At 47.1% G+C, this 12,776-nt stretch overlaps 1 protein-coding gene across 1 annotated transcript in view; it reads right to left on the bottom strand.

Moving 5' to 3' along the window:
• Positions 1-765: 765 nt before the first annotated feature.
• Positions 766-12,776, bottom strand: part of ddx43 (DEAD (Asp-Glu-Ala-Asp) box polypeptide 43) — a 58,600-nt gene continuing 46,589 nt past the window's right edge. Inside the window, exons 15-18 of the mRNA XM_056292241.1 lie at positions 12,404-12,542; positions 9,874-9,961; positions 9,514-9,620; positions 766-928 (exon numbers count right to left, since the gene is read on the bottom strand). Of these exons, the coding sequence (XP_056148216.1) occupies positions 766-928; positions 9,514-9,620; positions 9,874-9,961; positions 12,404-12,542 (497 nt within the window). The remainder of the gene's footprint in view (positions 929-9,513; positions 9,621-9,873; positions 9,962-12,403; positions 12,543-12,776) is intronic.

Genomic DNA, 12,776 nt, shown 5'->3' with positions numbered 1-12,776 from the left:
GGTTGGGAAATAGTTGCAATCACAACTTTGTAAGATGGTGACATGTAATCTTAGCCCCCCCCCCCAGCTCAGGGATGGCAGGACGGTGACCATGGAAGTCCGAATCCACTAAGGATTGTGTAACAACTCACCTGCCGAATCACCTAGCCCTGAAAATGGATGGCGCTGGAGCGTCGGGCCCATACCTAGCCATCGCTGGCAGCAGGAGCCTTGAGGGCTAGGCCGCGACAAGTACGCCCCCATATGTGCATATGAAACTGATGGTTGGTTTCGGTCATTGTGCCACTGTATTGTTTGTAAGGGACAGGGATACCTGCAGTCAGTTGAGACTGAAGAGGTCACTTAGATGAGTGATGAAACGTATCTGTCAATAAACTCTGTGTCCAGATGAACTGATTCAACTTTTTTTGATTTTCTTACCTGGATTATTGAGCATGGATAAAGAAATGTTGTCTCATTTCAGCGAGAATTGCCTTAAACTTGTACGAGTACGAGCAAAGAGCATGTAAAATGGCAGACTACACGAACCACCTGAGATTCAACCTCAGATGCAGACAGAGTGGGATTACACCTAAGAGCCTGCAAACAAAATCTTCAGTCAAGGGCCACCAAGCTAACAAGATCCTCCAGAACAGTGGTCACCAACCCTGCTCCTGGAGAGCTACCATCCTGCCGGTTTTCACTCCAACCCTAATTTAACACACCTGACTCTACTGATTACCTACTTAACAAGACCTTGATTAATTGAATCAGGTGGTTCTTTGGTCAGACGGATTGTGAGGGCGTGGTAGTTTTTTGGCTTTTGACAACGATTTCCTGGACTTTGGACTTGGCGGTTGGCATAAACTGGTTTGTGACTGGAATAGGATGGCGACTTAGGTAGATGAAGAGGATGTTGATATGGAATTTGATGGCTGGTCTCAAGTTTCTAGTAGGAGAGGACGAGGACATGGGGGATACAGGCGAGATCTAAGTCTGAATAGTAAAAGAAGCTTGGAAGAGAGCAGTTCAGATGAAGACAGGAGAGTTGTCCGGCAAAATTCAATTCAATTCAATTTTATTGTCATTAAAGACAATGTGCAGCACATGTTAAAAATGAAATGAGGGCTGTGGCTTCACCAAACATTGCAAGACAGACACAGATAAACACAGCAAACACAGTACAAGATATACACACATGAAGACCAAAAGCTAAAAATAAGTTAAAAAAGAGCTGGAGTACAAAATATTTAAAAATATCTACAGACATTCAGTGAGTAGCCAGGTTCAGGTGGGCAACAGCTTGTGGAAAGAAGCTGTTTTTGAGCCTGGTAGTGGGGGCTCTGAGGCTCCTGTAGCGCCTCCCAGAGCACAGGGGGAGAACAGTCCATGGTTGGGGTGGGTGGGATCTCTGCTGATGCTCAGACCCCTTCGAAGGCAGCGTTTGTGATAAATGTCTTTTATGGCTGGGAGCTGGGTACCGGTGATATGCTGGGCCGCCTTGACGACCCACTGCAGAGCTTTCTGGTCTACTGAGGTTCAGTTGCCGTACCACACTGAGATGCAGCAGGTCAGGATGCTCTCTATGGTGCAGTGGTAGAAGTTGGTGAGAATTTTGGGTGGTAGACGGGCGCTCCTCAGCCTCCTCAGGAAATGCAGGCGTTGTTGGACCTTTTTCACAAGGGCCTGGGTGTTTAATGTCCACGAAAGGTCCTCGCTGATGTGGACTCCAAGGAATTTAAAGCTGGAAACACGCTCCACTTCCACCCCATTGATGTGTATGGGGGAGTGGCTGCAGCTTCTAGACCTCCTGAAGTCCACAATCAGCTCCTTTGTCTTCTGCACATTAAGAACAAGACTGTTGGTAGTACACCATGATGTGAGGTGCTGAATCTCGTCTCTGTCAAAAGGTTGTGAAGGAGGATTTTAAAATAATCCTTAAATTCAGAAAGGATGCTATGCATGTCAACTTTAGTCTGGTAGCATTGTCTAGGGAATTAAAAAAGAAGTTAGGAGAGGTGGAAATGGCTAAGATTTTGAGAGATGGAAACTTGTTAATAACGCATAAAACAGAAGAACAGAAAAACAAAGCCTTGCATACTGAATGTATTTGCAAGAAAACGATAAGTGAAAGAAGGATTCTCAGTGAAAATAGAGTGACACGGGGAGTCGTAACAGGTATTCCTGTGGATAAAGACTTGGAAAGACTCAGAGTATTGGCGGGGGCGAGGTAAGCAGAATGAAGACTACTACTACTACTTTCGGCTGCTCCCATTAGGGGGCGCCACAGCGGATCATCCGTCTCCATCTCTTCCTGTCCTCTCCATCTTCCTCTGTCACACCAGCCACCTGCATGTCCTCCCTCACCACCTCCATAAACCTCCTCTTTGGCCTTCCTCTTCTCCTCTTCCCTGGCAGCTCCATATTCAGCATCCTTCTCCCAGTATACCCAGCATCTCTCCTCCTCACATGTCCACACCATCTCAGTCTTGTCTCTCTTGCTTTGTCTCCAAACCGTCCAACCTGAGCTGTCCCTCTAATATACTCGTTCCTAATCCTGTCCTTCTTCATCACTCCCAGTGAAAATCTTATCTTCACCTCTGCCACCTCCAGCTCCACCTCCTGTCTTTTCATCAGCACCACTGTCTCCAAACCATATAACAACTATATAAACCATATAATCAAGGTTTGCACTGGAAGCCATCTTGTAAACCAGAACAGAATAAAGGGATTGCTGAAAACAGTTAATGGTGAAAGAGTTGATAGCTTGTCTGTGCTTCTGGAGTTTCAGGAGTCCGTACTTCCAGAAAAAGTTCAAATCAGATGTATGAGCTTTCCAGTTAGGCCCTATATCCCTCCTCCACTTCATTGTTCCAAATGCCAGAGATACGGGCATATAGCAGCAGTTTGCAAAGGAAGGCAGAGGTGTCCCAAATGTGGAGGTGAGCACAGAGTTGAAGATTGTCAAGACAATGTGCAGGAAAAGTGTTGTAATTGTGGTGGACAACACAGGGACAACGTGGTGGCTGTGAAGTCAGAAAGGGGGTTGTGGAAATTGGGCAAGTGAACAACATAAGCTTTGCAGAAGCAGTGAAGAGGGTACAAAGACAAAGGAGAAGGGATGAAAGGGATGAAGTTAACCAACCTTCGAGCTCAGAAGTCGGTCAAACAGAGAAAACTAACACAGCACTGACGGGGGATAAACTGATTCTGTTCATTGCCTATGTCATCAGCTGTTCCGATCAAGTCAAACACAAAACGGAGAAAATTAAAATAATAGTGAAGGGAGCTGAGAAGTTTTTGGGAAAAAAGATGTCTCCTGGGAGCATATTAATAAAAGACTTGAAGCAGATGGAAAGCCGGGAGGGCCAGGTGATAGGACAGTCTGATTATTCTGCAATGAAATGCAAGAAGTTTGTTAAGAGAATGGCCAAGAGTTTAAAGGATTCATTCAAGATCTTACAAAGCAAAAGCAGAAATCATGCGTTTAGCAAATCTGGCTTAAACCAGATTTAGACTTTGCTATTAAAGGATATGATAGTTTTCTCAGAGATAGAGGGGAGGGCAATAGAGGAGGGTGTATAATATTTTTACAGGCAGATGTGACTACTATGGGCAAGAAGAGCCAATAGAGCATGTTATAACATATTGTCAGAAATATGAGGCAGAAAGGTGTATGACTCAAAATCTCCGAAAAATAAAAGTACAATTTGGTTTAATAGATATTCTACAGAAGAACTCAACTGGGTGTTATACAATCTCCTTTCAGTATCTTAGAGTAACTAATTTAACTGTGCAGATTTGAGTTTTGTTTTATTTTGTGGGGGGGGGGGTAATAGTTTAACTTAGACATTCTGATCCACACTCCATATCAGTTGGTGGCGACAACGCACCAATTCGTTGTTTGCCAACCGCCACTAAACACCAAGTAGAAGAAGAAGAAGTAGTTTGTTTTTTCTCCCCAGTTGTATCTGGCCAATCACCCCGCTCTTTTTGAGCCGTCCCAGGCGCTGCCCCCCCCACCCCCCCCTCTCTGCCGATCTTGGGGGCGCCCCGACAGACCGACCAGAGGAGGCGCTAGTGCAGCGCCCAGGACAAATATCCACATCCGACTTCCCACACGCAGACACGGCCAACTGTCTGTCGGGACGCCCGACCAGCCGGACGTAACACGGGGATTCGACCCCGCGATCCCGTGATGGTAGCAGCGGACTAGAGCGCTAGGCTACCCGGGAGGCGATATTATGAACCCTACATAGGCCTCGCCAAAATCCCGTTTCTGGCTTTGTCACGTGTGCGCCACCGTAGCAACGCGAAAATATGTTGTTATGGGGTTAGCGCTCATCAAGGAAACGCTGTACACCCACAATTTAACCTGTCTAAGTTATCCACAATCAACATTAATATAATACCAATAACGTATCCAAGGAGCAGAGGCAGACCTTGTAACCTAAAATTGTTAGGTTAGTCAACTTAAGGCTATTCTTTCCCTCACAATCATAATTTCAACCCCATGGTTCACTTTTTAGACGATTCATAAGTTATGTAACTTAATATTTTGATTATTTTTAATCAAAACCAAAAATAATCTAGACTTCCTGCTTAATTTCGTTTTCAGGGCAAACACTTAAATCAAACTAACGTTACTTACCTCCGTTCTGTTGTTGACAGCCAGCAGTCCAAAATTACAAAAGCAGCCAGCTGTCCAAAATTGCGAAAAATACAAAATTACAAAATTGAAGGTAGCTAACGTTAGCTTTGCTTCGCACCGAGTTGATAGTTGATTGTTTCCTTAGCAACGCAGCGGAAATCCGGCGTCCGTTCGCGAGATTTGGGACAGGGTACGGGATTTTGGCGAGGGCTATGTAGGGTTCATAATATCGCACCCGGGAGAGAAACCGGCAGGACGGCAGCTCTTCCGGAGCAGCCGGAGTTGCCAAGTCCGCTCATAATACGCGACTCTGGGCTTCTTTTTCTAACTCGCTGGAGAAAGTCATGAGTCGCGGGTTGCGTTGTCTTTTTTCCGGGGGGGGGGCGGGGGGGGCTTGTTTTTAAAACTATGGCTGCTTGATTGTAAAAGCAAGAAGCGGCTTTGTTTTAATGTTCAGTGTATTCTCACCAGCGGCATCGACTGACACGATCTGCTCCCAGCATGGCTTCCGGTGCGAACCTCCGCCGAGCGACGCAGCCTCGAGCCTACGGCGCCGCCTGCGCGCAGCCTCGAGCCTACGGCGCCGCCTGCGCGCAGCATCGATCGAGGCTTGGCTCTGTGAACGCTCGACGTGACGCACACACGAGTGTAGTGCACCTGGCCCTCCTACAAACCCCAGATGACCTACCCCCTCCCCGTCACCGGGGGCCAAATAGTAAAACTCCTCCAACGCTCACCTCGCCCCCGCCAATGGCTGTGTTCCCGTACAGGGGTTAATGCGCATTTAGGACGTATCGCATTAAAAAGCTTATGGAAACGGCAAAATTTGAATTAACTTCGACCTCTCTCCGTTTTTCTCACGACCAAGGCTCGTTTAGTTAGTCTGCTTCCTGTCATAGCCACGCGTAACGTACAGCGCCATCTTCTGACGGAACTACGCAGTGCGTAGCCAACGAAACGCTACAAACCATCAACGAAACGAGCATCAACGCGCCTAAGTCGCATTTTCTTTTTGCGAATTTTCAACAGTTCGCTGAGAATTCGCTCGACGTTTTATGGAAACCGCACCACTGACTGAGGCAGCCGAGAGTCCGAGATCGTATTTCCATAACGCCGAGAATATTCTGTACAATACACACACTGGCTTGTTCATATCCAAGGCTCCGCGTTTTCGCTTTCTACCGAGTTTCACTTGTCCATGCACCTTACAATGCTGTGGCTAATTCGGGGGGGTGCGGGCGATACGGGTTCGCGTCCCGGCCGCGGCAGCTCCTGTGGTTGCCCCCCGAATTCGCTACATCGGTGTCAGAAGTGGGATGGTGGGATCGTGAGGTCATCGGAAGCGTGAGGGAGCGGATATGCTGAAGCGCGGGGACGCGCTTCCCGAAGGAAGGAGGGGGTAGTGTAACGTGCATGGATACGTAGACACGTTGGTCCTTGACTAATGGGTCGGACCCTTTAGTCGACTGGTTAACGTTGACGCTTGCGGTGTGGGAGCCACGGGTTCGCGTCCCGGCTGTGGCGCTCCCGGACTGCCCCCCGAATTTGCTACAATATGTTGTTAAGGCCACGACAGGCTACAGCGGTATTGAGCTTATTTTTGAAGCTGCAGCTGCTTATTTGTCTCGCGAGAGTTGGCAACACTGGGAGCAGGGTTGAGACCACTGCTCCAGAAGGCACAGAGCCGGCTGTGGAACGAACGGGTGAGACAAACTAATTTTAATGTCAACGCTTTGAAAGCCAGAGGAGCAGATCCAGCAGAGACTCATGTCGCGTCTAGATGAGACTATTTCCCAACGTGTGACTGGGTTCACGGAGAAGGCTTGTCTAGCTCAATACGGAAAGTCGAAAACCAGGCAGCAAAGGAAGTTCGACCTACTTGCTGCACGCCAGAGACACCAGCAAACAACGGACGGCGCCCTCGATGGCACACAGAGACGGACGCCGGACACACGCCGCCGATGTGGACAAGTGGGTGAAGAATCTGTCTGACAGACAACTCACCCAGGCAGAGAAAGAGTTGCTAAGGGGGTGAGTTTTGCTGTCACGCCGAGGCACATCCCGCTAGTGGGACTGATCACAGCCACGGAATCGAATCAGCGATCCGAAAAAACAACATCACGGATCCGGAAGCGGCGCAACTGTGGACGAAAGTTTCCGCCTGCCTCAGCAATGCCAAGGTGCTGCCGTCCAACATGAGCAGAGACGAGAGAGAAGCTCGCACGACTCGGTAGGACGATAACGTCACCCTCCTTCCGGCAGACAACGGCACATGCACTGTTGTATCAAACCAGACGGACCACCATGAGAAAGTTATGACGATACTTATGTAACGGGGGCAGTCCTATGCTGTTCTGTGCTGGTCAGCCTGCTGCATGCCCGTCACTCTCATCATTAGCTCTGCGTTGTGTTCTAGTTGGGTGGGGCCCCAGGTGTTGTGGGGGGCCCTCAGTCTCTCATCATCATCATCATCATGATCATGATCAAGCAAGGAGCGGGGACACACAGGACTCTATTTGGCTCACCTTGCCATTTATTTTGGTTTCAAACCCTTCGACAACCGTCCAGTCCTCCAGCGGGAGCGGTGTTTCTTACGGACGTGGGGGTCGAAGTTCAACCACCGCCCGGACTCCACTCGTGTGCGTTAGAAGGAGAAACCGTCCACGGGACTCCGATGTAAGAAAGGATAAACAAGTATTTTATCCCACAGCTTGCAGTATCTTCTTACAGGGATACTCAAGGTTACGTTCTCCTCAACCAGCAAAACTGTCCCACGGTAAGAAACACGTGTGGCTCGGCTCGATTGCTGCTTGAGACTCCTCCCACAAAACAAAAATGGCCTCTTCCGTGTACCCACAAGACCTCTCTCTTAAAGCGACAGTACACGTATATGACGGTCGTTGGAAAACATACATAAAAGTAAATAATGACATAAAATAAAATGTAGTAAACACAAATAACAGCACACAGACAGGATTTGGTGATATTTCATACTCAAACAAAATAAAATAAAAACATTAATTTTAACCTGGTTACACTTACAACTTCATTTAGCAGACGCTTTTATCCAAAAGCCGCGTACATCTGAGAGCTGGTACAACACAAGCAAGGACCTAGTCAGGAGGCGACAAAAACAGGTTCAGCTCCGACAGGACGTAAGTGTCAACAGGCAGTGCACAGGGTGCACAGCAGCGATTTCTTTAATATGAACACCATCAGGTGAAGAGGTGTGGTTTCAGCTTCTTAAAGGTGCAGAGGGACTCCTTGGGTCGAATGGAGTTTAGTAAGTCGTCCCGCCGCCACCGGGGAACTACAGAAGAGTCTGGCAGGTGACTTAAGGCTCATGTATGCCCCCTTTACGTACGTAAATAGATACGTCCGTTTCCAATGTTCTAAACGTCGCTGCCCACATACGTCCCATCCGGGTTTTACGTTGGCATGGTTGTTAAGCAATACATCCACTAGAGGGCAGTTCAGGGGTAAAGTGTCTAGGCTGCCGGAAATTCAGATCAGCAGAGGGAGTGGAGCAGAGACCGGATGGCTCGGAAGAGTGGGGTAATTGGCCGGGTACAATTGGGGAGAAAAAGGCAGAAACAAAAAAAGAAAAGAAAACCTAGCGTATGGCTGGACCGCGGCGACATTTAGAAAATGGTTGTTTTGACATCGGTTCCGTGAACAGCATCTTTCAAACCCTGATTAATTATACGGTTAAACAGCGCCAATTTATTTTTATATGAAATAATTACCTGGATCCCCCAGGAGGAGCTGGAGGGCGTTGCTGGGGAGAGGGATGTCTGGAGTGCCGACTGAGCTCGCCGCCACCGCGACCCGACCCCGGAGAAGCGGCTCAAGATGAATGAATGAATGACTGAATAATTACCTGGCTACAATCACTGCAGCCATGACTAAGGGGAAGTCTGGTGTAACACCCCTTATAAATACCACCAACTATGAAGACTCTGCGGTGGCTATTAGCGCTGGTGTGTGTGAACTGATGTTTTCTGCCGTGAGGCGTGTCGGTATCCACCAGCAGCAACATGTTCTGTGGTGTGGGAACTGCTGCGCTGCTTCTCAGCTAACAGGGAAACGCTCACTTCCATGTTTACCAGCCACGTCTTTGGTTTGCCCACCAATCATGTACCTTCAGTGACGTCGTTGGTTGCTGCTGGCTGGAACTGCTGCATTGGTCACCTTACAGGGACATTTGCATTGTTGGGCTGCCTCCGCTAGCTGATCCAGCCAAAAACCCTGCTCCACCCCGCCTACGTGACACGCTGCGTACTAATAACATGATGCGTAATAATATTACCAAAATCCTACTGGAAACATGTTACATTACTTTGTTACTGCTACTGTAACAAGTTACAGGGACAGTGTTGGGGCAACGCCTGTGATGCTCCAGTGCTCAAAGTGTTAAATGATGAAAAGGCAGAAGAAATGTATAGCCTTCTTTATTAACACATAACAAAACTGCAACTCTGCAACTAGCTTATATGATTTCAACTAAAGTGAGAGAAAAAAAATCAGCTTAGCAAAGAAAATGTAATATAAGAGAACAGACGGTTGTAATTCTTCTTCGGTGTTACTTCCTGTTGAAAGCAAAACAAAAATAAATCCTGTTAAAAAAGCTCCTTAACATATATTCACTGACACACACCACTTCATTAGGAACACTACACTCGTAGTGGGGAGGGCCTCCCCCTGCTCTAAATACAGCCTCAGCTCTGCATGGCATGGATTCCACAAGATGCTGGAAACACTGATTTGAGGTTCTGGTCCATCTTGACATGATTACTTCACGCATCCTGCTGACTGTAGGAACCCTGTGGTATGTATACACATTCACTTCAACCCTCACCTGTTAGAATCTCCATCTCTCTTGCCTCCCTCGTCCTCGTCCTCCTCCTCCCTCCCTTTGACGGTACACCTCTTTCTCCTTCTTGTGCTTCTCATATCTCTCTGCCATAATCACAAGTTCCTCAGGCGTGTCCTAGAGATAATGAGGGAAACATGAAGGTTTGTGTCTCTTATACTGCTTCCAAAAACAAAAAAAAAATTCAGTTAATGTTCTGATGCCTCTCAATGACTCAAAAAAGCACATGTCATTTGCTAAAGACAACTAACTTGGTGTACACCAGTGTGTTAGGACTACCTGGAAATAGACTAATATGCTTAGGTTTGTTTTAGAGGAGATCAACTGAAAACAAAGACACCGATGAAGTGTGCATGTGGTTTTTTTTAACCTGTCTGGATCTCTGCAGAATGGAAATCAGTTCTGACGCCATCCTCCAGTCCTCCCTGGTGACCAAGGTAAGCGCTGCTCCTGACCGTCTACAATGTTAACACATCAACAATGTCAAACCAAAAACAACTCAATGGAAGGAAGTACAGATAACAAACCCATGGCAGCCTAGCGATTTTAGAAGTGGTCAGATATGACAAGAAACTTTTCAAATCCATCAACTGTCAGGGACAGGTGACCGGTTACAACAGAAGGATTGACACCATGATCCACTAATCACTGTCTAGCAATCGTCTAGTTCTCTGGACTCCTGCAGCCCACTAAGAGCAGCTTTCATACAACACAAGATAATGCTAGCTTACTGGAAAGAACTGGCTAAAAGAAAGGACTAAAGTTTTGATGGGGAAATTGGAAAGCAGATTTGTTATCCCAAATGAATGACCAAACCCAAATTTGACTTTCCCACACCGCTTCTGCTGTGGGAAGATGGCTGTGCGAATTCGTGTTTGCAGCGGCCTCACCCAGTGCCGGTGTCAGAAGACGGTGGCACAAATTCACATTTGCAGCGGCCTAACCAGTACCGTCCATGCAGTGTCTTTGTCCACGTACGCATCTAAGTTTTGTCTTCGTTTGATGGCTGGGAGAGCTGGTGCTGGATCGGCTGGGAGAGCGGGGCAGGCTAAGCTAACTGCTAGCCCATTCAGACCGGCAGTTCCAATAACACTGAGGGCGGTCAGGCAGCGGCCTCACTTGGCGTTGACTGAGCTGGTGCTGGATCAGCTGGGAAAGCTTGGCCTGCTTCGTCTGATAGGCCTGGGGACCACGGCCCCTGCCTGGAGCTGCACCCGAGGAGGAAACGCTGAGGGTGGTCTGACAGGATGCGGAAGCAGGGCGGGCTAAGCTAACTGATAGCCCATGCAGACTGGCGGTTCCAACAGTCATCCTGGCTGGTGTTGTTCCCCTGGACAGTGATTTTTTGTTTAGTTTGGATATGTGTGTTAGTGTGGGTATGTGTGTTAGTTTGTGTATGTGTGTTCTTATCTTTGTGTTGTACTGTTGTGGGCTGGGGAAACAGCATTTCGTTTCATTTCATGTACACAAGTGCATGAGGCGAAATGATAAAATGCCCTGCTTCCTTTCCTGATAAAGCGTCCCGCTTCCTGACAAATAAAGCGTCCTGCTTCCTTTCCTGATAAAGCGTCCCGCTTCCTGACAAATAAAGCGTCCTGCTTCCTGATAAATGCTTTCAAAGGATTCAGGTTTGTAGAAAGCCACACTTTCAACTTGGGCTACAGTCACGAATCCAGGAGAATGACCATCGCCTGCCGAGGCCAAATTCGTATCTTGTTGTGTTGAATGTTGGCGGTGCAGGATGTGATGCACGCGGAAATCAGTTTGCTGGTTTGTAGTCTGAGTAGTTACGGTTGTCGGTCACACATGAGCAGTTGTTGGTTTTGTGACAGGAGAAAGTACACTGAATTCCAGAGAGATAAATAAATGTTTTCACTTGTCTCATTTATACATCATAGTTATATCGACAAATAGAGGGGGAAAACATCGGCGTACAAGTTGTATTTGTTTGTTGCTTAGCCAAGTTAAGCTAGTAAGCAAATACCGTGAAATATGAATTAATGTTGATAATAAATGTTGCATTTATTTATGTTCAGTGCCTGTCTCTCGACTCCGCCAGCCAGTTAGCTTCTCTCTTGTGGGACAGTTTGTAGTTTCCACGGGTAATGTCGTACAATACCGGCTGGTTAGACACAGCAATAAGCAGAGTCTCCTCCATCCTGGCTCACTAAGAAAACTACAGCCAAGTGGGGTCAACCACTCACACTTCTTCCCTATTGGCTGAGGCTGCGGATTCATCAATATAAGTTTAACTCCTGTGAAGCGAAAGTGCAAATTTCTTTCGCCACTGGAAGCGAATGTTTTATTGGCCCATTCGCTCATCCAGAATGGAAGTGTACAGGAGGTGAATATCGCCAATGTTAATTTCGCTCATGAGGACCCTAGCCTGATTAAAAAAAACCCAACAACAAAAATCTGCTCAAATGTCTTTAAGCTACAGTCAGCTTCGTAGTCTATTTACTGTGTTGATGTAATACAGAAGTTGCAGAGCTGATCTTAAAAGTTAACTGAACATTGCAACAGCAACTGGGAAACCCAGGACATGAATAAAAAATGCAAATGGTTAATTTGTCCTTGAGCAAGGCACCTGACCACCAATTGCTCAAGGAAGTTGCCCATTGGCAAACAGCAGAAGACTGTTCCTGCCAAGCAGCTCCAAGTTGTGGACCCCTATGAGTCGATGAGTCTATGAGTCAATCATTCTGAGTCAATCAGCCTATGAGTCGATCAGTCTATGTATACAGAAGAGAAAGAGGGGCAAGCCTTCACATTTCCTGGACAAGTTTAACGAAAAACACTTTAAAAAACAGTAACTGTACATGCTACCAAAAAAAGCATGTTGGTGTTGAAAAGGAACATAGATAAAGGATACGATGCACAAACACAGACAGTGTTCTCACCCTGCTCGACCGGTGCGGCCCACGCGGTGCACATATTCCTCAATGTTTCGAGGGAAGTCGTAATTGAAGACATGTGTGATGTCATGGACATCCAGGCCCCGAGATGCCAAGTCTGTAGCTACAAGGATACGCACACGACCTGCATCACACAGACACACACACACACATATACACACTTTCAGATCAGAGGTTCCATCAAATGATCATTAGCTTTCAACAATTATCAGCCCAAGAACTTTGAAATGACAACAGTTGTTTGGCCTCACAGATAATGTCCATATTACGGCATTCTCATGTTTTATTTTAACCCACTATAAATCAAATAGCACCTGCTCTTTGTGTTACTGAAGTGTCAAAGAATGCCAATAATTCA

The sequence above is a fragment of the Lampris incognitus genome, chromosome 13, assembly GCF_029633865.1.
Source record: "Lampris incognitus isolate fLamInc1 chromosome 13, fLamInc1.hap2, whole genome shotgun sequence".
Classification (NCBI taxonomy): domain Eukaryota; kingdom Metazoa; phylum Chordata; class Actinopteri; order Lampriformes; family Lampridae; genus Lampris; species Lampris incognitus.
The sequence above is the reverse complement of the archived record's forward strand: the minus strand, read 5'-3'. Positions and strand labels throughout refer to the sequence as shown.